Source organism: Thunnus maccoyii, chromosome 1, assembly GCF_910596095.1.
Source record: "Thunnus maccoyii chromosome 1, fThuMac1.1, whole genome shotgun sequence".
NCBI classification, from domain to species: domain Eukaryota; kingdom Metazoa; phylum Chordata; class Actinopteri; order Scombriformes; family Scombridae; genus Thunnus; species Thunnus maccoyii.
In genome coordinates this window covers 11,384,079-11,410,181 of record NC_056533.1, presented here as the reverse complement: position 1 = coordinate 11,410,181, position 26,103 = coordinate 11,384,079, and the positions used below count along the sequence as shown (strand labels likewise).

Genomic DNA, 26,103 nt, shown 5'->3' with positions numbered 1-26,103 from the left:
TCAAAGAATATCCTTAAAGTATTATCTTTACTCAGACAGACGAAAAAGAATGGCAGTACTGTGCATTTACAGCAAGAGAGAGAAATTCATATTCATCCCATTCACTGCGAGGTTGCTTGGTTTTCTGTCTGCCTGCGATCATGCAGACAGTGGAGTCTTTTCACGTTAGGATCAGGGTCTATGTAAGCTCTTAATTCTCTCCTGTTAAACAGTTATTGAAGAAATGTGCTGGTGGTGCAGAAGGAGAAATAAAAACACTGAGTGCCCAGTGTTTGCTCTGCCATGTAGCCGTGCCTGACTCATATTACAGAGCACCTTTAACCGCAAATTCACTCTGTTAATAAAAGCCTCCTTCCCCACAGCTATTTTAAAGCACTTTTTTTTTCCTATGGCTTCCCTATGGTTCCCTTCTGCCAGAAGAGGCAAAGCACAAGAAGTACATGGCTGATTTTTTTTTTGGAAATGCTTTTCTTGAATGCATGTAACATCACTACCCGGGCTGGTACTAGACATTCAAAGCAAGTTTATTGTGTTTCAGGAACAATTATTTCACAAAAATCAAGTGATTTCAGTCCCAAACATTTCATTTATGTACATCTCTGTTTTCAATGTGCCTTTCCGTGCACACGCACGGTTGTTTGGTCCCTTTCATGGCCGCCGCAGCTCTCTTCTAGCTCGTCACATCATTTTAATTACAGAGCCTTCATTGTCTGTGCTGACCCATTTTACTGCGGTCCCTTACCGTCAGCTGCGTGGTCCCTCCAATCACACTTAATTTCATCTGGCATTTGACTCAATCGGCACTGCCACGAACATGAACACCAAATGCCCCTTCCCCCCCTCCCACCCAAAAAAATGAATTGGGAATAACAATAACAATCTCCACTCCCTACTCTGGTTGTCCACCGAGGGCTCTGGCCTGGGCTGTGCCGAGACATTGTACAGTTTTAATGGTGAAGATTGATACCGGTGGCTGGGGACATTTCTTGGGATGTTAGTCACAGTTCTCTTTGGAATTGGAACTGCTCTTTAAGGGCCCTGGAAACACAATAAAACGTGACTCACACAGACAGAGCCCAGGGAATTTCACACCACTAATTAGCACTTGGACTTAACTTGATTGTGTTTCCTCTAATGAAGCTAATGTGATCCAGATCAATGTCTGTGCTTACAGTATGTAATTCAACCATACCTCTCAGTGTGATGTTTGTTTTAATGACACATGGCTTCCTGACGTATAAACAATTACATGCTTGTGAAATTGTCATGCACATTAACCAGTGGTGCGTAATGTGGCAAGTAATTGAGTTGAAAATGTGTGACTATTAATGCCACCAAGACATTTGCACGGAATCTGACACAAAGCTACGCCGCTTACAGAAACCTTTCTCAGTGTGCTTCCTCCCATGCAACAGGCTGAAAAGTATATTAAAAGTAGCTTTAAGATTTCAGATCCGTCTGTATTCTCAGGGAACTATTTACAATGAAGTGCAATTGTATGCTCACTCTTGAAAATCGTATTCATATCCGGGGAGACACGGGGATAGAAGAAACAGAGACAGCACTGCTCTATCTCCCCCCACAATCAGAACAATGTTCCTAGTGCTTGAATAGAGAGGGATATCTCTGAGACTTCAATTTGTTATCTAAAAGAAGAAGAGGGAAGGAGTAACACTTCCAAGATAAGCCCAGCATAAGGTTAATTATCAGCCGAGTGGCTGACGTAACCAAGCCATGTCATGTCTCAAAGTTACACACAGCTGGGAAGTGAAGAAGTACTACCTATTGACAGATGTTTCTCACTTGAGGGCCATGTGGGCCTTTGTGTGTATGGGTCTTATAAGCAAACATGTAAATCCCGTTGCTCGAGTCAGATATAGTTTAGTGGGGCAGCTCCAGGTAAGATGGCACTGGAGGCCTAGAGAGTGCAAACCACCTGCTTCAGCAACTGCTAGCAGAGCTTGTGGCTCCCTTTCTCATTGGTGCGTAACACTGTTAACATTGCTGCTGATTCCCCACTCTCTCTCCAGGGCATAGACTAATTAATGGATACCATTCGCAGTTGATTAGCAGCAGTTCTTTCGGTAATTACATTCGCATACTAACCACTCAGAAGAATAGGAGAAGAGAAAAAAACACAAAGGGCTAGAAAATATATTAATGCACTTCTCAGTTCGCTCTGATCTTAATTTGTTTCCACTATTGTTTGGCCTCTGCTAAGATAAGAAGCTATTTCTCTCTCTCTCTCTCTCCTTCCCCATGTCTATTGGAGTTCTTCATCACTCATAATGTTTTAAGAGAGTGACTTTGTAATAAACACACAAAAGAGATTACTGCAGAGCTTTGTTGAAAATAGGGAGAGTGTTCTCAGTGGAACCTCATGAAAACACAACGCGCTGTGCTTCTTTCTCCTCCAAGCCGTGTAGGCTGGGTCTGCACTCCTCACTCACAGTGAGGTGCATTGTGCTCCTGGGCCCAGCTGCTGGCCCATAATTCTTCATTCTATGTCCTATTGTTCCTACCTGTCAGCATGGTTGTGTCTCCGAAGAAAGGAAGTGGCTGCCATTTTGCCAGCAGGCTATGTGTGGGTTGGGAGAGGCGGGGGATGTTGTGAAAACATGTTATTTCTTACCAAAGTACAGGGTTTTAATAGCTTATCAACTGTCTTAAACACTAATGTGTCTTCACAGTGTGGCACTTATTTCACCACCATCATTACTCTGAGACCAACTCTGATATTAACCAATAAAGGCTATGATCGCAAATCAGATTATGGATGCATGGATACATATAAAAAAAAATATGCTGATGGAATAAATTGTTTAAACCAGCTCCCATTAACCAAAAATGTACTCCACCCATATTAAAAACACTCTCCACCTCCTTATTTCCCCTCAGTATCACCACTCTCCCATAGGTTATTTAAAGTTGATAACCTGCTACTGCATCTTGATACTTGGCTTTGTGATGCAAACATATCCTTAATTGCCATCCCATAAGAGCTGAATAGCCAGACCAGATTCTCATTACCCTGGTTTGAATTGGCCTGGGCCTCTCACATGCCTCTCGTCATGTCACAATAATGGCAAAGTGGCAGAATGCACTTGTGCAAGTAGAGAAAGGGGTTAACCCAGTGTGTAAACATTCAGTGCCAAGTGTGACAATCTGTCTGAGTGACAGGTGTCCATTATGAAAGGGAGAGCTCGAGTAACACTGGATGTTATCTTGACACTAGCAAGCTGATAGTGTTTTTTGTCTTCATTCGCAGTTCCAGAATAACAACAACTACATGAACATGGCGGAGGCCAACGGTGCCCTGCTTGCTGCTGGTGATGTGAGTATTTCTTTACTTTTTCCATATTAAAATCCCCCTTTGAACATAGAAAATTAAAGTAATGAAGAGTACTTTTCAATACACATGCAGCCAAGTACAGTGAGTAAATGCGTCTTTATTGGTTTCTTACTTGTTAATACCTAAATATAGTTTTCATTTAGTTAGGCCTTTTCATAGGTGTCATTGTATAAATTGCTCTTTTTTAATATTTCTCTGTGGCTCCTGATTCACTATTCAAGGAAATAGACCGATATCATAAAGCATAAGCCCAATATTTCATAAAGCCCTCCATAATATCTACAATGATGAATTTCAGTTTCTCCATCTCTGTCACAGGTAACATTACTTTTATTGCCTGAAATGTTGCCTGCTCATTTTTTGTCCTGAGACCCACATAAGACACTAAGCCTACAGAAAGATGAGTTAGGCTCATCCTATATTGTCTTATAGTAACTTCTGAAGCTGACGCTCATCTGATCTGACTGTCTTTACCAGTAACAGCACCCAGTAACATTAAGTGATATCCCAGAAAGGTGAAGATATAACCCCCTGGTTTCGTCCTCTTTTCAAAGACATAATGAAGGAGCCCAAAGAGATTCTGTAGTCCTGTCGCTCTCACAGCCACTTTATCTGCTGACACTTATAAAAAGTGAAATGTCACCGGCAATCTGAGTCTGTGGAGCTGCTGGAATAACTCTGTGTACTGTACTGTCACGTTTAAAAGGAAGAAGGGGATAGTTTTTTTTCACTGGAGGTATATAACCGCCTCTCTGAGCCATAGTAGTCCTAACAGTGTGCTAAATTTACCCGCTTTATTCCCCCTCCACCCACTCTGCTGCCCTGTCATTAGAGAAAAGTGCACCAAAAATACCCGTCATCCTCTGTGGTTCAAACGGTCCAATCTCATCCAGTTTAGCAGGGGAGATTGATCTTGCTCCAAAACCCACAGCAAAGCGTCATTACACAGCTCCAAAATACTGAGATACATATCATTGTTAACCTTATTGTTTTCATTCATGTCAGAAGGGCAGTCGGGATGCAACTGTGACATTCAAGCTCAGGCAGCTACACAGAAGTGTTTGGAGCGTGTGGCCTCATGTTCATAAAGTGGTGGCCTCACAAAGGCACAGAGAATTCTGGAAGAAGTTTAATTTTCCCCCACATTTACGCTGAGTGGGCGCATCCTCTGTATCCACGGGCTGCTGAGGCTCACTGCAGCGGGGACCACGCCGACACAAGCTGCTTGGAGAGCGTTCAGCCCCCAGCTGTGAGGGCCCACTGTGGCAGTCAGGGAAGGGGGAAGGGGTGGGCTGAGGGGGACTCCTTGATAAAAAACAGCCCAACTCATTTGCATTTTATCAAAAGGAACAACTGTTTCCAGTGTTAGGGCACAGATGGTATTGTGCTTAGAAAGAGAGAGAGAGACAAGAAGAAGTCTTAAGCATAGATTTTTCCTTTCAAGCAATGGAGTGTCCAATGTATTTGTTTGTAGCAACCTGAGAAAAAGTAAGATTAAAGTGACTTCTACTTTGAATTGTGAGATTTCACACTATCTATTCTGTAATGTTACTAATCTACTTTATTTATCAGCTTTGGGCTGAGGGTACAGCGGGAAGTCTCCCATATGAGGGCTTCATGATTTTGACAGCTAAACTTATGTCAACACATTTGATTAGCTCTTGTTTTCAGATCAAACCAGAGGGTATTGTATAAAAAGAGGCACCCTTTATGTAGTTTACAAGGTAGAGCCCAGCCAATATATTGGTGAGCTGATATTATTGGCTGATATTGGCCTATCACAGATATATTGGTATCGGTGTATATGTTGTCCAATATGCGCTGATGTATTTTTTTTGTTTTGCAGCATTTTATGTATATTTGATCCTTTTTGTTAATTCAAGTTTACTACATATGTATATAGTTATTTATAATTATTAAATTCTCAGTGAAGTTTACTGTTTCAGTGCACTGATGCCATTTTATACAATTAAGTTTATTGTTAAACTGTAAAATATCATGTCTTTATCACATATCTTTGTCACAAGTGTTTGATAACCACATTTGAGGGATTGTTGCAAAAAATGTGTGTTTACGGCCGATATATAGAAATTGGAAGTTTTTTACTCCCTAATATTGGTATCGGCATCGACCCCAAAAATCCAGTATTGGTTGGGCCCCATTATGAAGATACACTCCCTCTTTTCTATGAAGTTACACCTCTTTCTCAAATTAGGTCTGGAAAAAATATTAGAAGATGTAAAAAAATAAATAGTAGGGGACAAAGGCATTGTATGACTTGGCTTTGAATTATCAATTGGATTTATACACATTTTTATTGCCTTCATAGAAAGATTCAACTAGCCTAGCTACAATGCTACAGCATGTCCTCTCTTGTACCTCGCTCTATATCCTTCCTTTTGCTTTACCTCTTATTTAATATACAGTATGCATATACAATAGTTATTTTTGTGCAAAAGGTCCTAAAGCTAAATGTCCATCTGTTTATATCAGGCTACTATTGGTCTGCATAACACATACTGTATAGTTAAATTGTGCATGTTTTGTGTAAGAGGCAGAATGCTTTTGCATCAGAACAGCAGACCTGCTTTGCTGTTTAAATGTCCGGTGTATCATTTACCTTATGCACTTAGAGGATGAGATAAGATGACCTTGGTGCGCCTGGTAAAGCATACATCCTAGCAGGGAAAGCTTGACTGCTTCCCTCAGGGAAAAGGATACTGTACACTGAGATTGTGTTCCACTCAGATGTATCACTTTACTCTCCCAATCAAATTAGAGACGTGTAATGAACTATAAATATGTAGAAATGGACTACAAATGATCCAAATTTGAAATAATGTTGATTAGGGGTGCCATGGTTGATGTTGTCATTTGAGTAGCTGCACTCTGCCTGTCTAGATATTTGAAACAGGATCCTCAATCCTGCCTCTATTGATTCTGAGGCCTATTATATGCAGTAATTGCATGCTGCTGCCTTTAACATGTCTTGGTTATTGCATCTGTGAATTGCATTACTACGTTTATTGAAGGACTGGGAATATTGCCTGAAAAGCTTTTTCTTGCTCTTTGTCCTGATATTGAAAGAGCACCGTGGCAGCACAGGGACATAATATCGTAAGAGAAAATTCACTGATAAACATCTTCTAGTCATCTCCCTGTGTGTGTATTGTTGTAAACATTGTTGTGGGGTTTCATTTATTATATATGGAGTTAAACAATGTGCATACTGTATATAAACAAACAGATACTATTTACCACAGAGATAAAGTTCTGTTGTCCTTTTACTATTTTCCCAGTATTTTGTCTTTACATCAGTAACAGTACATTTTATTTTGCATTAACTGTACTTAATGCACTACTGTACACAAACAAGTCATTATTAGATATTATCCGTAATCCTACAATATACTTATTTGCAAACTAAGCTCAGTATAGGGAGTATGTGGATGTCATTAAAGCATTTTTTTTTTATATAATTGACTTATCTGATTTTATATACTTATCTGGAAGTAGATAAACCCCACACTTTAATTTTAATTTGATTTCTCAGTTTGCAATGCAGTATAGTTGATCCAGGTTTACCACTTCCAATCAGCACTGAGGACTGCAGATTTCCCAAACACCTGCTCAGGATGCTCGTGCTAGTTACATCAGACCTCTCTGTAACAAGCCCTGCTCTGCCCTCATACCACTGAACCCAGTGGCTGCCAATGGAAACACACACACACACACACACACACACACACACACACTACTCTCACTCTCTCTCTGTTGTGTCTCTCTGTCCCTTGCCCACCCCTTAACATGTACATGCCTGCACATCCCAAGCCAGCATCTGGCTTGGCACTTGGCTCTGCTGAGCCTTTCAGAACAATTCAAATGGATAATCAGGCTGGTGATGCGAAGAAAGTGGATTGTGCATCTCTTAATCTCCAATCAGAGCCCCCTAAGCTGCTCCTGGTGCAGAATTAGACTGGCTTTATGTGAAATGACACCAGACAGTGTGCAACACTGTAACACTCTGTGGGTTCCAGTAGGATCTGGCACCTCTTCCCCGGGGAGACAGCCTTTCTTCGTGGACAGCTGACATCTTCCATACCCCCTACAAATGAGACACTAACGCCATGTCTCCATTATCAGTGCCCCTGGTGCAGATGTTAATTTGTATCATCATTAACAAAAAGAGGCAATGTACACAAGCCTAGTCTTTGATACTGATCTTGCGCCATCTTCCCTCCCCCACTGTAATTTTTTTTTCTTTCTCTCTCCTCCACTTCAATGCTGTTGAACAGACACTAAACACAAGCATTCCTGCTCCCCATGTACATGTCTGTGTTTCACTTAAAGGTCACGGTGATGTTTGTACTGCTTTCTTACAAAAGTGGAGTTCACCTCAGCCAACCTTCTACCTTGACGTTTGTCTTGAGTCTCTTGGTTGGCTCTGTAATTCATGTCACAATGCACCAGCCTATAGGATACAATGGCCTATACAATCTCGGAACCCATCGACTATCTTCTGACCGCGATTTAGCCTCTGAGGGCAACAGCCAATGTTTCAGGGCTTCTGGTGTAGCTGCTGGCTAAACCGGATATCTGGGCCAAGACTTCCTTTTCCATGCACTGATCATTGTTTACAGTCCAATTAGCATCCTGAGATGTGAGAATGGACTGTACTACGACTGTATTTTTTCACAAGTAGCCAGTTTACACTCAGTGTAACAGTTTGAAACCACTGTAACAGCTTTGTTTAAGGTATTTGCTTGACAAACACTAGCTTGCGTTTAACGTTAACTTGCTTGCTGACAGAGTTTGGCAAAAGTTTGATATACCAGGTATGACCAATGACATGTTCGCTGCTAGCCAAACAAAATCCCAAGCAATGGCCAGAGGATGCCATTGTCCTGGTGATCAGTCCACTTGTCCCTATAATGGAAGAGTGGGTCAAAATCCTGAATGACATGGGCATACCTGCCGCATGTGCATCGAAGAACCAAAATAAAGATGAAGACATTGCCAAGGGACTCTTGTCCATCGTTCAGCAAATGATAAGTGGAGAAAGATTTTGCAAATTGATTTTTGCAAACGTCTTGTGGGGATGGCTGTGGATGAGGTCCATACTGTCGTTCAGTGGTAAGTCTCATCGTCATTATTCTCTTACGTTTATTTAGCCTCCTTTAAGAGACCCAGCTAGCAATAGCCATAATTTCAACAGCCAGGCTAGATATAGCCCTGATTTAGTCAAATTCTAGACAAACTTGTCTTCAAACTTAAATTGGTTCAATGTAGTTTTTGCCTACACAGCTTGTGAGATTCATGATATCATGTAAGCAAAGTAAACAATAAATACACAGTGTTGGTATCATTTCATTTCATTAGACATCTACTAAACTTTCACTTTCAGCCCAAATTTAGCCATGTGTTAGCCTAGCTGACAGGTCTATGTATAGACAACTATCAAATATCTTGTAAATGCAAAATTGCTTGCTGGGAAGAAGCATTCACATCAAATGTGTGCTAAAAGTTCCTGTCTAAGTTTAATAACACTGGCATTTTATTGTCCTCCATCCCCACATTTAGCCTGCTTCACATGTTGCATCACCTGATGACTCCTGGCCAGTGGTTTTCAAACTGGGGTCCAGGGACAGACAGGTCCTTGAGAGGGTTGTAGGAGGTCCCCAGCAAAAGGGGTAATAGAATATTTTAACTTTTATGCCATTTTTTGGAATTTGGAACAACAAAGAAACAAATAAAGATGTTGAAGTTTTATCATTGATTTACTGTAAAGACTTCCTTTTTATCTTCACACCTAACAATAAAAATTTGCTCAGAAGGGTTTCCTTAAGACAAAATCCTCTCTAATAGAGGTCCATGGTCTATTATGCATCTATTGTGGGGGTCCTTGACATGAAACAGTTTGGGAACCCCTGGTCTAGGCTACAATGAAGTGGTTTATACACCTTTACTAATTCTACTCAAAACAAAGGGGTGTTATAGTGTTATATAATAGTCAATTAACTTTTTTGACACTGTTTGCCAATATTGACATTTATCATTGGTATTATTTTGTTACAGTGCTCCTTTCAGAGAGTGATGTGGATGTGTGGCAGAACTACGCTCCATACTTCCAGCAGCATTCCCTATATTGGCAATCACAGCGACAGCATCTCTGGCAACAAGGCAGAGTGTGATTAAGCACCTGGGTATGCAGGACAGCATTGAAATTGTGAAAAGCCTGGATGGTCCCAACATTTGCCTCACCATAAAGAAGGTGTCCTCTGACCCTACAGAGACATTTTCATGGTTGGTCAGGGAGCTGGAGTCAAAAGGGCCTCATACAGAGAAGACTGTTATTTACTGCAAATCTCTTGATGACTACGGAAGACTCTACTGTGAAGTGCTTGAAGACAAGTCAGTATATCCTGTTGGGGCTGCTGACAACTCCGAAAACTGGCTTGTGGACATGTACTATTCTGAAACAGACAGTGAAATCAAGCAACACATCACAAATTCCCTCACTGATCCCTAATCTGTCCTATGCGTTGTCATCGCTACCTCTGCTCTTGGGATGGGTGTGTCCACCACATTGTGAACTATGGCCCTCCTAAAGATCTTGAGGCATTGACTGTATGCAGGCCTATGGCAGAGCAGGGACAGATAATGCACAAACACATTCCCTTATTCTCTTCCATGGTTTACAGGTGCTGGGGATCTCTGCAAAGATGAAGCAGAATGTCGCCAATACAACTGAATGCAGGAGGGTCACATTGTTGGATCTGTTTGATGCAGAGAAACTGGACCCTGGCTCCCCTGCACATTCATGTTGTGACATATGTGCACAACGTTGCAACTGTAACCCTTGCTGTGATGGCAATGCAAGTGAAATTGACAACATGCCTATTGTCATCAGACAAAGGGAGTTCAGTAATGAGCAGAGGAAAGCCATCCACATTCTGTTGGAGGACAAGAGAGAACTGCTAACACATGACGAAGTCTATGGAAAACTGAGCATTTACTGCACCTCCACTGAAAATAGGAACATCACAACAGAAATAATCCTAGAAGTGACAGGAGCAAGTCACATTCTATTCACAGTGGAGGATATTCTCTGTAACGTACAAGTAGAGAGTCATGAAGAAGCACATGTTATTTTTGATGTTTTATCTGAGGTGTTTCAGAGCAGTGAATCTGACCGGGAGGAGGATGATGAAGCATTTTTCCAACTCAAGGCATTTGGAGACCTTGCCCTCTGACTCAGCAAACAAACAAACACAAGGTTCAATGTAAAGAGACAAGTGGAATGACACAGTGTCCTAAACCAGTGCAGTATCACTTACTTGACCACAGAGATGAGCATCTCAGGAAGATTGGCACTTTAATTATTTGCTTTTTAACAAATATAAAACACACTGAAGGACAAAAAAATCAGAAAACTTGCCTAATGTAACCCTGTAGGCCTAGTGCAGTATATTTGATGTGAGGTAGCTGTGTTTCAATGTGCAATATAATGACAGAGTGCATGTTTATTAGTGCAAGTTATTTGGATTGACTAAAGCGTTATTTAGGCTACTTCTTAATTTAAACATCTTAAAAGTTGCTGCAGCATTAATGTGAAATAGTTTAATGTGTAATATATGTCTGAACTGCAGTCAAACTTTTTTTTTTGTTAATTTTGAATGTAAAAACTTTTCACTTTCAATAAATGACACCTTTGTTGTAAATCAGATGGTACTTCCTCTTGTTTCTGTTAATCCAGTTCACAAAATCATCCAATTTGATCCTGTGCAGGGGGTTAGCTGCTGTTTTGGGAAATGTGTGTTGAATCTCACTTACTTGTGAGAGAACATTTGTTGCTCATATAGAAACCAAACCATAATCATAATGTCATTCTGCCGATATACAGCTTTGTGTCTCTGTGACACACTAACTCTAACAGATCTATTATTAGATCTGCCCTGATTCACCCTTTTACAATGTTACACCACAGGAAACCTACTTACTGGTACCTCAGCAAATAGTATCTATAGCAGAGCAAGAGCAAAAAAATTGTAAGTGACGTGTTTCCTTCCTAAAAAAGCATCGTTGCAAAGGCTTATGTGGATAAATGTAGCAAACGTATTCCGGACTGTGCTGTGTATTTGACTGTACTGGACAAGGCTGAGATTTTCTGTCACAGAAGTTATAATAGTGTGCCAGATTTTTCAGATTGCTGCATGATATGATACAGATGAGACCGAGACCACAAGGTTTAGGTCTCAAGGCTGGTTTGTAGATTGACCCTGCCCCACAGGGGAAGTTGGAAAAGATAAATGAACCCTGTGAAGATGGAGGACCTGTGGTCCTGTCTGTGTGCTACTGGAACTTTTCGTCCATGACTCATGACAGTTTTGTTTTATTAACTTTCTAAACACGTTGTGTTTTGATTCACATGCTGCTGAACAGGCATTATTGTGAACTAAGTTCCAGAGGTTTTTGAGTGGACTGAAGCATAATATGACAGCAGAGGACTCATAGTAAATGGTTCCTACTGAAGGTGCTCATGATTTATTCTGTACTCTGCAAGCCAGGGGCCAGGGCTGTGATGAATATGACCTTAGCTCCTTCTGAAAGGAGAACTGATTCTCTAGCTGTGAAACAAGCATTGAAAAGTGAAACAGTGGTAGGGAGCAGGAAGAGAGAAAGAAAGGCGGGGATGAAAACTCTATTAGCTGCCTCTGCCAGTGGAATTCATCAGTGCTTGTCAAGACAGCTGCCCTGAGTAGGCAATGAATTAGTTTCAAGTGTCTGTGTGCTAAAGCAAGCAAGGGGAACATTAATACTCCCTAATCAAGGGCTATGTTGGCATATTCCCTCCGTTGTCTCCCGTCTGTTATTCCATCCCCTACTGGAGACAGAGAGACAGAGCCAAGCAAGACGGGGAAGACAAGCTTGATTAGCTCTGTTGTTGTTGTAGGTAGCTCTACTGGAAGGTCATGCAACTCTTAATATCAGGTTTATAGGTTTGAGGTTAGTACAACTTCACCTCTATTCAGCTTAGGAGTTCAATTCCTATTGGACAAGCCATGCTGAAACTGCATGGTACAGTATGATGTTTTACATGTGACTAAACGCTGTAATGTTGTCACATTTTGTTAAGAATGAGCAAGCGAAGAGTGTGAGAAAAACCAGCTCCCCTTTCAAAGAAGCTGGGTTTATCTCAAAAAGTGATGCAGGATCATCTCCAGGACTCAACAATCCCTCTGAAAATGAAATGCAGGTGTGTGAAAAGGTGAATCGACATGCAGGAGACTCATCGGTGCCTTGCTTGAATTGGTTTAAATGCCTATTTACCCTCATTTTGTCCTCTGGGCCAATTATTTTCATGCCAGGATTGCTTGAGAATTTTCAGGTAGTGGAGGCAGCTCTTAAACAGTGCTGTAAAAGTGACGCATGGCAAAGAAAGTAGTGTTTGAGATCGACCTCTGAAGCACTTAGTTTTTGTATTTTCCAATAGTCTCTCAATGCAGAGCCAGCTTTGTTTTAATCTTTATTTCCAATAGAAAAGACATGCTGTTAAACATTTCTTATAGTGCTAGGAGTTTAACATGATTTTGCACTATGCTATTATGCCTTCGGGCACCCAAGTGCTAGAAGTTAAAATAATTTCATTTTTGGTAAGAGATCCATGCTTTGAAGAGGTTTTCAGTAATTTAACAGCAGCAAGCCAAGTCTAGCACCTTAGATATCGTGGTGTTTGGCCCTGTGTTCAGCTTCATTTATGTGGACCTGCAGTGTGGTCATTGTGAGGATATGAATATATTGGCTTTCCAGAGAGTAGCTTAATGCAATGTGCGGATGAAAACAAGACCCAAGTAGGTGAACAGTCCCATCTCCAAGAAGGCACATAAGCAAATTAAGTGTGACCAAAAGCTTTAATTCGAAAGGCAGAAGGATTAGGCTGTTTGATGAGCAGATTTAAGGGTGCAGGCAAGGGGAACAAAAAGAAACACTTCTGGCCAAGCGTAATAATCTTTGAAAATGTTCTTTAAACCCATCTCCCTGTGACGTGTATTTTCACTGCACTTCAACCCAACATCTTCCATCCCTAAGATTAAGGGCTTTTATCATGTATCCTCTCTCTCCCATGATTGCTGCTTGATATTTTTGCTTTTGACGTCTTTTTCTGCACTTGCCTTTTTTTTCCTTCTTTTCCTCAAAGTGGACTTTAATAGGTTTAGGAAATGTTACATCTTAGTGCACTTACAGACAAGTGTATTACCACTCTACTAAAACACTCCCTCTCTTAAACAAAGTTGTCTGATTTAATCCCTGAAGGTTTCCTTCCTGCATGTAAGATAAAGCCCACCTCTGTGAATGCTTCCTGGCTGTTTTGTGTTGCTGGATTTCATGGCTTTCCTCTTCTCCCCTTTTTTTTTATAGACATTTCATACGCCAAGCTTGGGCGACGAGGAATTTGAGATTCCTCCCATCACACCTCCACCTGAGACGGAATCTGGCCTGGGCCTATCGGAAGTGGATTCACCTTTCCCAGCAATGCCAGAGCCTCCAGCCCAGCACAGGGGTCATTTAATCCCTCAGTTCCCCCCTCAGAGCCTGGATCTGCCCTCTATTACCATCTCACGCAACATGATGGACCAGGAAGGGATGTCTGTCAACAATGGCCAACCTGTGGTGAGTACTGCTATGCATACGCACCTTTTAATAACAAAGTCTATTTATTTTCTGCCATGTGAGCTGATCACGGCCGCTTCTTATCCTCATTTGTCAACACAAAGAAATCCTACGCTAGCACCGCCACAGTTGTAGCGGCAACTCCAGATGTGGTTTCTGAGGGTGTAGCCGCTGTAAGAGATATGATTTAGTAATATATACTACTGGATACTCCTGATATCAGAAGCGTACAGTTCTTAAATGAGCTCTTTTACTGAACCATAATGTCACCTTCACAGTTTTTGTAAGCCTCCTGTTGTCAGTGCATCTGGCACAGCATCTGGCCTTGTTTACCACACAGGAGGTATATGATCACATTGAGTAAATGTCATGATATTATGTTACTTACTGTGAGGATTTTTTTTTTTTTTAAAAAAAGCACACAGACCGTGGATGATCCCCTCTGTAAGGTGAGCAGATGTGAATAGATCACAGGTGTCAGAGTACAAAGCGCATTCAGGCCCAGAAGGACAGTGAAAATGGGACCCAAAAGTGCCACAGTTTCACATGCTCATATATAATTCATGTTGCCTCTAGAAACCTTTTTTTTCTACCGTAAATGCTGATCCATGCTTCTGTCCAGTGTCACACGAGGTCTTGAAAAAAAGAAATGGCGCTTTGTTTGGAGTTGAAGTTCAGCTCTGTGTGTGTGCAGAAAACCTTTGTGATTGAGAATTATAGTGAGAACATGATGAACATAGTTTTAGCTTAATCCTCCTTTCCTCTGATATGGATGGTCAAACATGCAACAGTAGACTGAGTAATCACTCTCTTTATGTTTATACTGTTATGTGCTATAGATTGTGAGATTGTTGTCTCGGGGTGGAAAGGCATTTTCAAATGCCACAATCATAGAAGCATTGAGGAGGAAAAATGGAAATGTCACTGGCTGACTAGTTGTCTTACAGACCTATTACAAAAATGGAAGATTCATTTAGGAGAAAAGAAATGAAAGGACAAAGGCATGAGCGGAGAGATGATGATATTGATGCTGAATTTGCTTCGTGAACCACAAAACACATTGCGCTGAGAAGAGGTGCCATGACCATTTTAACTGTGTGAATAAATGAAATGTGTTTTAGACTCCCCCCACCCCCCACCCTCCTTCTCTCCAACACATTTGTTGAATCACATCGATATTACAGATATTTATTTACATTCCATATGTGAAGGGGCTATAAAATTTTACAGCTCTCTTTCCTGCTTCCATGCTTCTGGCATGTAAAATAATTGCAGCTTTTAAAATATATCTGCTGCATACAGTAAGTGAGCCCCAGAAGGCTTTTGCCTAAAGAATTTTCATTTCATGGTCAGTTAAGCTTTCTACATCTGGAAGAAACGGAACCTTGACACAATTACATTCCTGACTGTTCTCACGACTTGCTGGAGGATTAGATTTGATTCTCAAACATTATTCCTCTTTAACACCATTTGCATGGCTCATGTCTCTGATTGTGTGGAGACTCTATTAAAAACTGAGGGGAGAATGTGGGTTTCTGCTCCTTGCCTCGTGGCATTGTCGTCAGCACACTACTCACTTGTTATCAGTCATCACACATTGTACTGCAGGACGGCTTGTGGTGGCCCTTCATTTTTCCTGTAAATGGGATTGATCCCCAAAAGTCTAGTGACAATGCCTATAGAAATTCTATTCATCTACGGTTTTATCACAGCCTTGAAAAGAGAACGCAACTTTAAATGAGATAAGTAACAGTGCTGTTCTCAGTGCATTCTATATACAGAGACAATGATTTACGAAGGCCCTAAGAGGGGTGTTTTGTCATTTTTGTCAGCACACTGATAAAGGAATGACAACCTTATATACATGATTACATTCTGTGTTATTTGTTATGGCTGCAGGGGCAAACAAATAAACCGTGCACTATTGCAATTACATTTTTCATCAAGCCACCATGCTCATATTTCCCAAACACTTGTCTTGGTTTTCTTCCTCCATACTAGCTTACTGGTGGAGAATATTTAGTGTCTGCAAAAGCCTGTCCCTTATCAGAACTTAATGAGAAACCCAACCAGTGAATATACCTGAGCTATTTTCAAAAGCTTCTTCCATGTCATTGCATTGCCAAGTGTTCTGCTAATTCTTCTCCCATAATGTTCAGCGTATGTCTTGCAAATTGGCCACAGATGCCGGGCTTCTACAAAGAGAAATACATTTTCTCAGCTGCAATGTGCCTGGCAAGCCCTGAATCTGAAGTCATTATTTATTTAATCTGCTCTCCTAACAAGCTTCTGACTCTCATTTTTGTCTCCCAGCATGTGTCCTCCTGATTTGTGATTGAGTCTCAATAGTGCCAAATAGTACTGGAGTTAGAGCTGCCAGTATTGCTTTATTCACAATTTCTTCTCGATTTTCTCCCTGCCGCACAGCAAGGGTCTTTGGGTTCTATTTCAAAAAACACCTGGTGCCTTCACCACGTTTTAGGTTTTTCTTGACACATGCAAGCATGTACTGAAATGGGCTCTGTGTCCTCCATGATTGAATTCGAAACCGACAGTAGTAAACTTGTTGTATTAGATGTTAGAATCAATATTTAGGAGATATGAGGCCTGCCGTCTTATTACATTTACCACTATGTGGTGATGTATTTTAAATTTTTCATTACCAGCTAGCTGTTTCACATGCCATTAGCTTTACAGCAGCAAAGATATGCTAATATCCAATATAAAATAGTGTGTTTAGATCATGCAAGATGAAACTGAGGCTGAAAAAGCCATTTGTAGTTTGTTGTTCACATGATTTGATATGCCTTGATATTGTGTAGATTGCCAGTGAATATAATACCCTTGGTTTTGACTGGTCAAAAACCACTATATCCTGAATCAAATGGAAAATGTGAGCACTGTTGCAGAAAGCATGTTTTTCTACACTTCCCTCTTATCTACCTTCCAAGCCAAGAAGCACTGACATGAGTTGTACATCAATTTAAGAGAGTGGATTTTTTTTTCGCTCCGTTTCTTTTTTCTTCTCTCCCTCGACAGACAGCTATTGTGACATATTGGGTCAGTCAGAAATGAAAGATATTCATGCAGGCATGCAATACTTGTAATGAAGTCTCAGCTTGACCTTCTGCATGATTGATTCTGTAATTTACTTTTCTCAGGCAGCTCTCAAAATGAAGTGATGTCATGTTGGACAAGTTTTAAATACCCATAATGCATCAGGAGAAATGGTGGAGGGGGGTATGGGTCAGTGGCCGTACTGGACCAAGGGGAGGGAACCTACTGGCCCCTCAGTCTGAGGTGTGGAGGAGAGAGAGAGAGAGATTTGTTTTTAAGTGGGGGTTAGAGGTTGGGAAGATAGATGGACTGAGTTTGCACACCACAGAGAGAGAAAGAGAGAGAAGTGTGTTTGACTGAGACAGGGCAGGGGAAAGAAAACAATTTATCTTCATGCTATTATAGCCTTTACCGGCATTCAAAATTCCATTTTTCTCATTTGGCTTAAGCACAGACTTCAGCAGCTTGCTGAAAATGGAGGAAAAAAATAAAACGATGTACCCGTTTAGAAGCCGAGTAAAGGAATATGTGCAGAGCACTGATAAACTATCTTTAATAGGACTGACCTTTCATGCTGGCGAAAGTTACTGGGGGATTCATCCTTATAATTACCATATAGATGATTTTACCCCTCTCCTGCCATGGAACATTTCCAAGAGCTCTGGCATTGATTGAATGGAAATTGAACTTGTTAACATTCTTTTCAGCCTGTTACAGCTTAGTACATGGTGCCACTGTTCATAAATTCTCCCCAAATTCTGATTTTCAGTATCTTAAAGAACAGACTCGAGCTTGCTTTCATTGACATCAGTGTTGAGATTTTTATCACCGCACTTGGTGAATGCATAATGTTGCATTTTGAGTCCAGCTGCTGTGTTTATTGGCCAATGTTTATTGTGGAAAGGGTTTCACACATTGTCAATCGTGTTTGGTTTTTTTTCCATCTGCTAGTTTTCAGACTGCTTAATGTGGCTCTGTTTGGAGTGTTTGCGGTGTTAAAAGCGGACGAGGCCAACAACAATGTACAAAACAAGCTATTTTTTTTTTCCTTTTTGCAGCATATTGTTGACAGCATTATGTTGTGGCCAGCTTTTTCAGCTTTCACATTAAAAGCAATACAATAGGGAATACTACAGACTGAATTTACATTAAAAAACCCTTTATTGATTATGGAGTAGATTTCAGCTTGTTAGTGTTTGATGTGCAAACACATGCACAGACAGACAACACACCTACACACACACACAGAAACCTGACTAAGGAGGGCACATCTGGCCACTGTGTACTCAAGATAAGGACTTATTTGCAGATTTACGATGACTATCAAAATATCTAGTTAGATGTCTGCTGTGACTGCTGACAATACTGCAATCAAAATGCAAATGAGAAGGCAGAGGGAATAAATAAACATTCCAGTAACAGATTTATATTCACAATCAAGGCAACTGTTACTTAAGATGATTTCTTTTGCTAGTGTGTTATTAGCTGTTATCTTTCAAATTAGACATGTACTAAAGCTGGTGTTTCTCTGATGCAAAGAGAAAAATACTATTGCTACAATATCTGGTAAAATAAGACATTTAGCAGACTGTTGAATGTGATATGATTAAGTGTTGGATATTTAACTGTGGTCATCAGTGCCTGTTTTTTTTTTTTTTAAATGCACAACATCCAAAGGCCATTTTGAAGAAATCACCATATTCCAAACAAATGGCAGAACGGGCCATTGCTCTAAGTCAAAACTGCATCATTGGGATTGAGCAAAAGTGTTATTATACAGATGGCCACGACTAATGAGCTCAGTGTGTGCATCTTTGATGTTCGCAGCGAGCAGAGAGCAAACTGCGAGCCATCGTGTTCTCAGTAATGAAGATGACAATAGCACTTGGAACATGGTGGGTTGCAGATATGTAAATCACAGTCATTTGGTCACGGGCTTGTTTATTTCAGCTTTTATTTCAGAGAAAACTGAGAGCTTCCATATTTGAAGAATCGTCACAATACGTCTTCAATTTCTTCCCCCACCTTTGCTTCACCTTTGCAGAATCTTCCTTGCACATGTAAATATAAATCCGCTCGCACTTCATAGATTGTATTTATGATAAGCAGTAGACATGGCATATGAGAAAGAAATGGATTGTAGATCCAATATGTTTCTGTCTGAAATGGTGTTACAATATTGTTTTTGAAGACAGGCATTCATAAGGTTCTTTCAATAAAGCCAGGTGCGTGGGTTTATGATGTGTTGATGTTGGGAGAGATTGAGTTTGTGCTGCTGAATACCAGATGGATGTACCGAGGGAGAACAAATCACCTTTTCTGTTGTGTTCACGTCCCCTTCTCTGTTCCATGTCAGCTCTGCTGGCTCTCTGATCAGTCTTCCCTCTAGGGAGCTGGCAGTCCTTGTAATTTCATCCTCGCCACAATCAATGCAAACATGTTGCTTGCACCTTCTCTAAGACTCTTTCAAGAACCTAATGTTTTACCAGGAAAAGTAAAAGAGATTTTGAAAATGTTATTACATTATACCCTGGATGGTAGAGGGGAGGGGACCTGTCCAAAGCTCTTAAGCTTCATACCTTCAGCCAGTTGATTTATGGAGTTGATTATAGAGAAGTATTTTTTTCCACTCTTTGGCAGTCAAACATGATCTATGAAAGGCGCCTCTTTCACAGAGTTATAACCTTAAAGTTACATTACATCAAAATGTATAGAGCTCCTCAGGCTGCTGGGCCCCTCAAACTAAACTGACATGTAGGTGCATGCATACAAACTGCGACTTGAACAGTCTTTTTATTGTGGCATTTGAAGTTATGTGCCACAGTGCAGGGAACTGAGTCCACTGTTACCCTCCAGGGACTGGGCAGTCAAAAGCTGTGTCACAGATTTCCATACAATAGAGTTTTGAAATGAATCAAGTGAGCTGTGTAGCCATCTATTACTGGCTTATAAAGTTAGGTCCTCGGGTGTCAAGATAATTTATCATGGCCTGTAACCAAGACATTTAAGACCCAGGACATCATGACATGTGATCTGCCACATAACAATCCACAGAATCCAATGACCCGATTTTCTCTAGTAAAAGGATACAGCTTCATAAGCTTCATACACTGGACAGCAGGGTGTCACAGTGAGCGCAGAGACAGATCTTTCAACTGGAAAAATCAGGTGCAAATCTGTGCAGCTCGCCCTACTGAAGTTATTGTATTATTATTTTATTACTATCATAACAACCCCCCACTTTTATGTCATTTTTATAGAATGTTGGACCGGGCCATCTTCGCCAGTACCCATCCAACCCAGCCATGGTGATGAAGTCCATCATCAGCATGAACAGCCCCAATGGGATGCTATCACGGAATCAGCTGACCACCATCAACCAGTCCCAACTCAACGCACAGTTGAGCCTAAACATGGCAGGACCCAACATCGCCCATACTTCACCATCACCACCTGCCAGCAAGTCCGCCACTCCCTCTCCCTCCAGCTCCATCAACGAAGACGACCAGGACGATGGCAACAGGGTGAGCAAAGAGTTAGAAATGATTTGGATGCAGTGCAAGCCATATGGTGGACATTTTTATTAGAAGCACCTCGCTTTACAGTGAACAGCTGTGCCTACATTTACAACAAATGTATTCACTGATTAATGATTCAGGGGATTAACTGCTCATGTGAGGGACATTTTTGTAAATTTCTTTATCTTAGTGAGATTATTGCAATCATTGCAGGTCATTGGAGAGAAGCGACCAGCCCCAATAGATGCCACAAAGAAGCCCAAGACTCCTAAGAAGAAGAAGAAGAAGGATCCCAATGAGCCTCAGAAGCCGGTATCAGCTTATGCCCTGTTCTTCAGAGACACACAGGCTGCTATCAAGGGTCAGAACCCCAACGCCACCTTTGGAGAAGTGTCCAAGATTGTGGCATCCATGTGGGACGGCCTGGGAGAGGAGCAGAAGCAGGTACAGCAAAATTTGATTATTTAAACTGTAGATTCGTTCAGCTGCAGCTATATTCTGGCAAGAAACTAACACATAAAACATAGGTGTATATAATGTATTCTGGCTTATGTGATAAAAATTGTTGCTATTTAAAAATAAGCTTTATTTGTACATTCACGAGTACCTTTGTGTCATCACAGGTTTACAAAAGCAAAACAGAAGCTGCTAAGAAAGATTATTTAAAGGCCCTTGCCGCATACCGTGCTAGCCTGGTTTCCAAGGTGAGAAACTGTTTCTCCTCTTTACCTGAAAAATGTGTGAATATGAATGAAACATGAATTAAATGACTAAGAATTCTTTGTATTATATGACACACTGTGAAGTTATAGACAGCTCTGTTGTAAATATAAAATAACCAAAGCAATTCGAAGTCTAACTTTAAAATACATTTTCTCCATCCAGGCTGCAGCAGAATCAGCTGAGGCCCAGACTATCCGCTCAGTACAGCAGACCTTGGCCTCCACCAGCCTGTCCCCAGGCCTGGTTCTGCCTTCACCCCTCAACCAGCACCCTTCCATGCCATCAGCTGCCCAGGCTCTCCAACAAGCCCTGCCACGGGCCATTGCCCCAAAACCTCTGCAGATGAGACTAGGAGGCAGTCAGATCGTGACCTCGGTTACAGTTTCCCACCAAAACATGCCCTCCGGGATGCCTCCACAGCTGCTTGGCCAGATGGGCGCTGGAGGCGCCATGGTTGCAGGTGCCCAGTCCACAGCGGTGTCTCAGATGAGCCCACCCATGCAGCCAGTGCAGCAGCATGCAATGCAGCAGCTCCAGCAGCAGCAACAGCAGCAGCAAATGCAACAGCACCTCCAGCACCATCAGATGCAGCAGCAGCAGATGCATCACCAGCAGATCCAGCAGCAGATGCAGCATCAGCATTTCCAGCACCATCTCCAGCAACAGCTGCAGCAGCACCACATGCAGCAGCAGCAGCAGCAGCAGCAGCAACAGCAGCAGCAGCAGATGCAGCTGCAACATATGCAGATGCAGCATCAGCTGCATCAGCAGCAAATCCAACATCTCCAGCAGCAACAACAGCAGCAGCAGCAGCAGCAGCAGCAGCAGCAGCAGCAGCACCAATCCCAGTGTTCCCCACCCCAGCACTCTCCTGGTACACCCCATTCAGTGGGAGGCTCTGCATCGCTCGGTAGCCCCCAGCCGGCTCCACAGCAGCAACCACACCCCTCCCAAATCCAGGCCCATGCCCAGGTCCTGTCCCAGGTCAGCATTTACTGAGCCAAATGGAAATCCTATCTCAAAGAACAGGAATAGAATAAAAGCATCATTCCACGTTGCTTTTCTAAGTTGCACTTAAGAAGTGTGTAAGATTTAGAATGTTATACAAAGAACTTGTCCATTGTTATAGACGGATATGCACTCGGGTGTACAGGGGGTAAACATGTTTGCTGGGTTTTTGTCTATAAAATAGGCTGAGCTATGACAGAAGCCTGTTAGCAGGAGCGCCCAGTGATTGTTTATTTGTTTGTTTGTGAGGTCTTTCAATTGTCAATTTAAACTGACTGGGCACACAATATGTTGAAAGACGTGTGTCTTTCACTGTTTTATTTAACAATAAAGCTTTATTTATGAGGCCAGAGTTGTCAGTTCAGCGCAGCGAAAGAACATTTTGAATGCATTTCAACAAAAGGATTTTTATCAGCTCTCGCCTGGACTGAATGACTCACAGGATCCTTGCTGGAAACCAGTAACCCACACATCAGTCTTTGTTCCCACACTGGCCAGTATATAGCAAGACTTTCTTTCCTCCAACCTTTCTCTTTCACCCATCATTCTCTCAGATTTAACTGTTCAACAATGCCGTTGGGGAAATCGTTGATCAAATCATCACACGTTGGAAGCCGAGTGATATTTGAACACATTTAAACCATGTCACAAATGCAGACAATGTCTTGAAGAGTAAGGGGAACTGAAAGTAAAAGGTCTTGGGACGCAGATCTCTGGATGAATGACTGAACAGACTGAGACAGAAACTGCCATAAATCATTTATGTCATCACATCATCATCAAACTGTAGCTGTAATCTGCTGTACATGATTTGTAGAGTGGGGAGAGATGAGACCTCCTTTATCCAGTAATCTACCCTCCAGATGATTTGCCCAAAAGCGTGTAACTGGCACCCCCAAAAATGATTCTTTAATCTATTTGTTTTTACTTCAGATGTTTAACAATTAAATTATGTTTTTATTTTGTGTAACAAAGGGGATATTTTATGGTAAATACAAATTTCAGGATCAAGGCAGATGGTCTGGGGATTGATGTATTTTTACTCTGCTCCTTGATACCGTCATTGTTTTAAAAAAGGAAAAAGAAAAACTAGCAGAGCCAGTTTGTTGCACTGCCAAAGCCAACAGAAAAGGCATCGGAGGTATTTTTGCCAGCTGTACAGAAGTCCCTGAAAAAAAAAAGAAAATGTTGTACATTTTTCATATCACCTGTTGTAAAGTTTTAATATGTGAGGCTTTAATTAAAACATTGTTAAACGACCTGTGGATTGCTATATCACATAGTGCATTTCTGCTCTTTTATACTTTTTTATGAGTTACAATAGCAGCGATTAATTTTGTTTGTATTTTGCTTACAAACCCACTGCTTTTGAAAACTGTCCATAGAATAAATGCATATCGGTATGGAGTTCTTGAAAAGTTGTTTTCAGCTCACAATAGGAACCGTGATTTAATGTTTGAGTTTTGCTCGGCCATGAAGACGAATCCAGAGACATTCCATCACTAATATGATAGTAGCCATAATTTTGTATGAAGTATTATATATTTCTTTGTGTCTCTGTTCAGAATTAAACTATCAATCACAAATATTTATTTGAAGGAACTGGTTTATTTCAAGTTATGTCAGCCATAATTTCTATGAGGTATTTCTTCACCTTGTTAGCTATTGATCATAAACCACTGATAAATATTAATAGAACTCAGTTCTTTACAAGATATAAGAAATAAATTTGTATGTTTTCTATGGAGTAATTCTATAAGAGAAAAAAGATACTTTGCAGGGATATAAGACCATTCATGTTGGCATTATTATAGTGTGTGCTGTTTCTCAATGATTTGAATGGAAATCCATTGTAACTGTGTGTAAAGACAGTGTTGATACTGGACAAGGTCAGCATGTAACTGGTACTTGTCTCAATAACAGTCCCCTTCTCACACACCAGTGCATTGGATTCTGCCTCTTTCTTACTCCCTTCAAAATCGCTTCATTTCCAAGACATCCCCAGGGGTTTGCTGAGCTCCCTTGAATAATATGGTGAGCGGGGGAGGGAAGGCAGGCAAACAATAATTATCATATCTTCACAATAGGCTGTGAATCCACTAGCCCAGAGAAGGGCCTTTTTTTCCAAAGGCAGCTGAGACATTTTAAACATGGGTTAACGTTAGTTACAAATTAGGAGAGTGAATCCGCTCCTGTGCTTCTGTGATAGCAGTTTGATAGAATTTTCAAATTTTGGTTTGTTTTCAATTAGTTAGTTTTAGGAGAGCATTTGTAATTTGGGCCGAGGCTTGCCGCTGCTGGTGCTGCGGTGATTGGCTCTTCAGCTCGGTATGGAAACGATGCCCATTTCTCTGCCGTGATTAATTGCAGCATCTGTCCTGTCAGAAGCCTGAGTGAAGAGGTCTGCAGGAAAACTGCAAATAAGCACTGGCAACAGTCTTAAAGTGCTTATGATGAAATGAAAATTAAAAACAGCAAGTGCTGTGCATGACCTGAATCTCAATACAGGGGGAGAAGAAGAGAATGTGAGAGCGGGTGTCCATGGATACCAAACACATGCTTTAAAAACACACAGTAATGAGGCTCTGGGAAATCGCTGTTATTATTCTGAACAGATTCACAGCAGAGCCCATTAATAATGCATGGAGCTCCTTGTTATTCCATAACCCCTCAGTACTGCGGTCACTGTGTGTACAAATATCTCACAGCCAGGGTTGGAGTTATGGGACTCTGCAATAAAAAGGTTACAGATATTTTCAAAACACTGCTATACACACACACATAATTTACAAGGATAATACACTACTCCTCCCATAATGGGGATTGGTTTAATTTGAATAGGTGAATAAATAAATATCACCTGCTTAATGCGGTATGCTCTGCAGTATCTGCTTGATAAATATATTTTTTCACAGTGTGACATGATATGATCATAGAAGCATGAAGCAATCAATAGCCGTGCTCGTCTTTCTTTCTGTCCTCATCATTAACTAACACTGATGAAATGCATTAAGGGCACTGTGACATTAATATGTCATTTGAGTAATGCAATCATGAGGTGACCTAATTGTCCTCCTCCTCCCCACTGAGGTCAGTTGCTCGGCAGTATGCCAAAGATGACTAAGGAGTCAGATGTGGAAGCTAAGGGATTCTGTATTTTAATGATTTATTTGGTTCTTTTGTTGTTTTCCCGTTCAGCGCACAGATACAATGTGAGCATAACAAAGGCCCTGCTGACACTGACCATCTGACCATCAGACCAACGCTGCAGCCAATCTCACAGTCTGGACTCAGGTCGCAGATGCAGGACCTGCCTCTCTGCTCTGACAATAAACTTTGTCTCCTTAAGAAAAAGGAAAAAAAAAACCTCTCTGCTGATAAGACCTGGTCCAGGGGAGTGCAGAGACAGTTGACCCTACAAGTCCAATGCCAAGCCTTGCTTATAGGGAAGAATTAGGCCTCCAGTCAAATGGCTGACCACGTTTCAGGAATTCTTGACCTTGCAATGAAGAACTTCTCGGAGAACTATTGACCTCTGAGATGAATAGTGAACTTTGTTTGGGGGCTGTTGGCTGACTGGTCTGTTGACATCCCTGACCAATGGTAACGTTTGTTTAGAGAACTTTTGACCTGTCAGACCAAAGCAGCGCCACAGACGATGCCTCCAAGCAAAGTTAATTGTATATTCAGGGGGGGCTAGTATAAATATTATGATACCCTAGCACAACCCTTTTGATAATCTTATCTAAATCTTTGAATTATGACGTTATCTCT

General features: G+C 41.2%; 1 protein-coding gene across 1 annotated transcript in view; it reads left to right on the top strand.

Moving 5' to 3' along the window:
- The window catches only part of tox3 (TOX high mobility group box family member 3), a 44,216-nt gene extending 20,299 nt beyond the window's left edge, over positions 1-23,917 (top strand). Inside the window, exons 2-7 of the mRNA XM_042419822.1 lie at positions 3,269-3,334; positions 13,772-14,023; positions 20,341-20,604; positions 20,812-21,042; positions 21,222-21,302; positions 21,484-23,917. Of these exons, the coding sequence (XP_042275756.1) occupies positions 3,269-3,334; positions 13,772-14,023; positions 20,341-20,604; positions 20,812-21,042; positions 21,222-21,302; positions 21,484-22,320 (1,731 nt within the window). The 3' untranslated portion in view covers positions 22,321-23,917. The remainder of the gene's footprint in view (positions 1-3,268; positions 3,335-13,771; positions 14,024-20,340; positions 20,605-20,811; positions 21,043-21,221; positions 21,303-21,483) is intronic.
- The last annotated feature ends 2,186 nt before the right edge of the window (positions 23,918-26,103 follow it).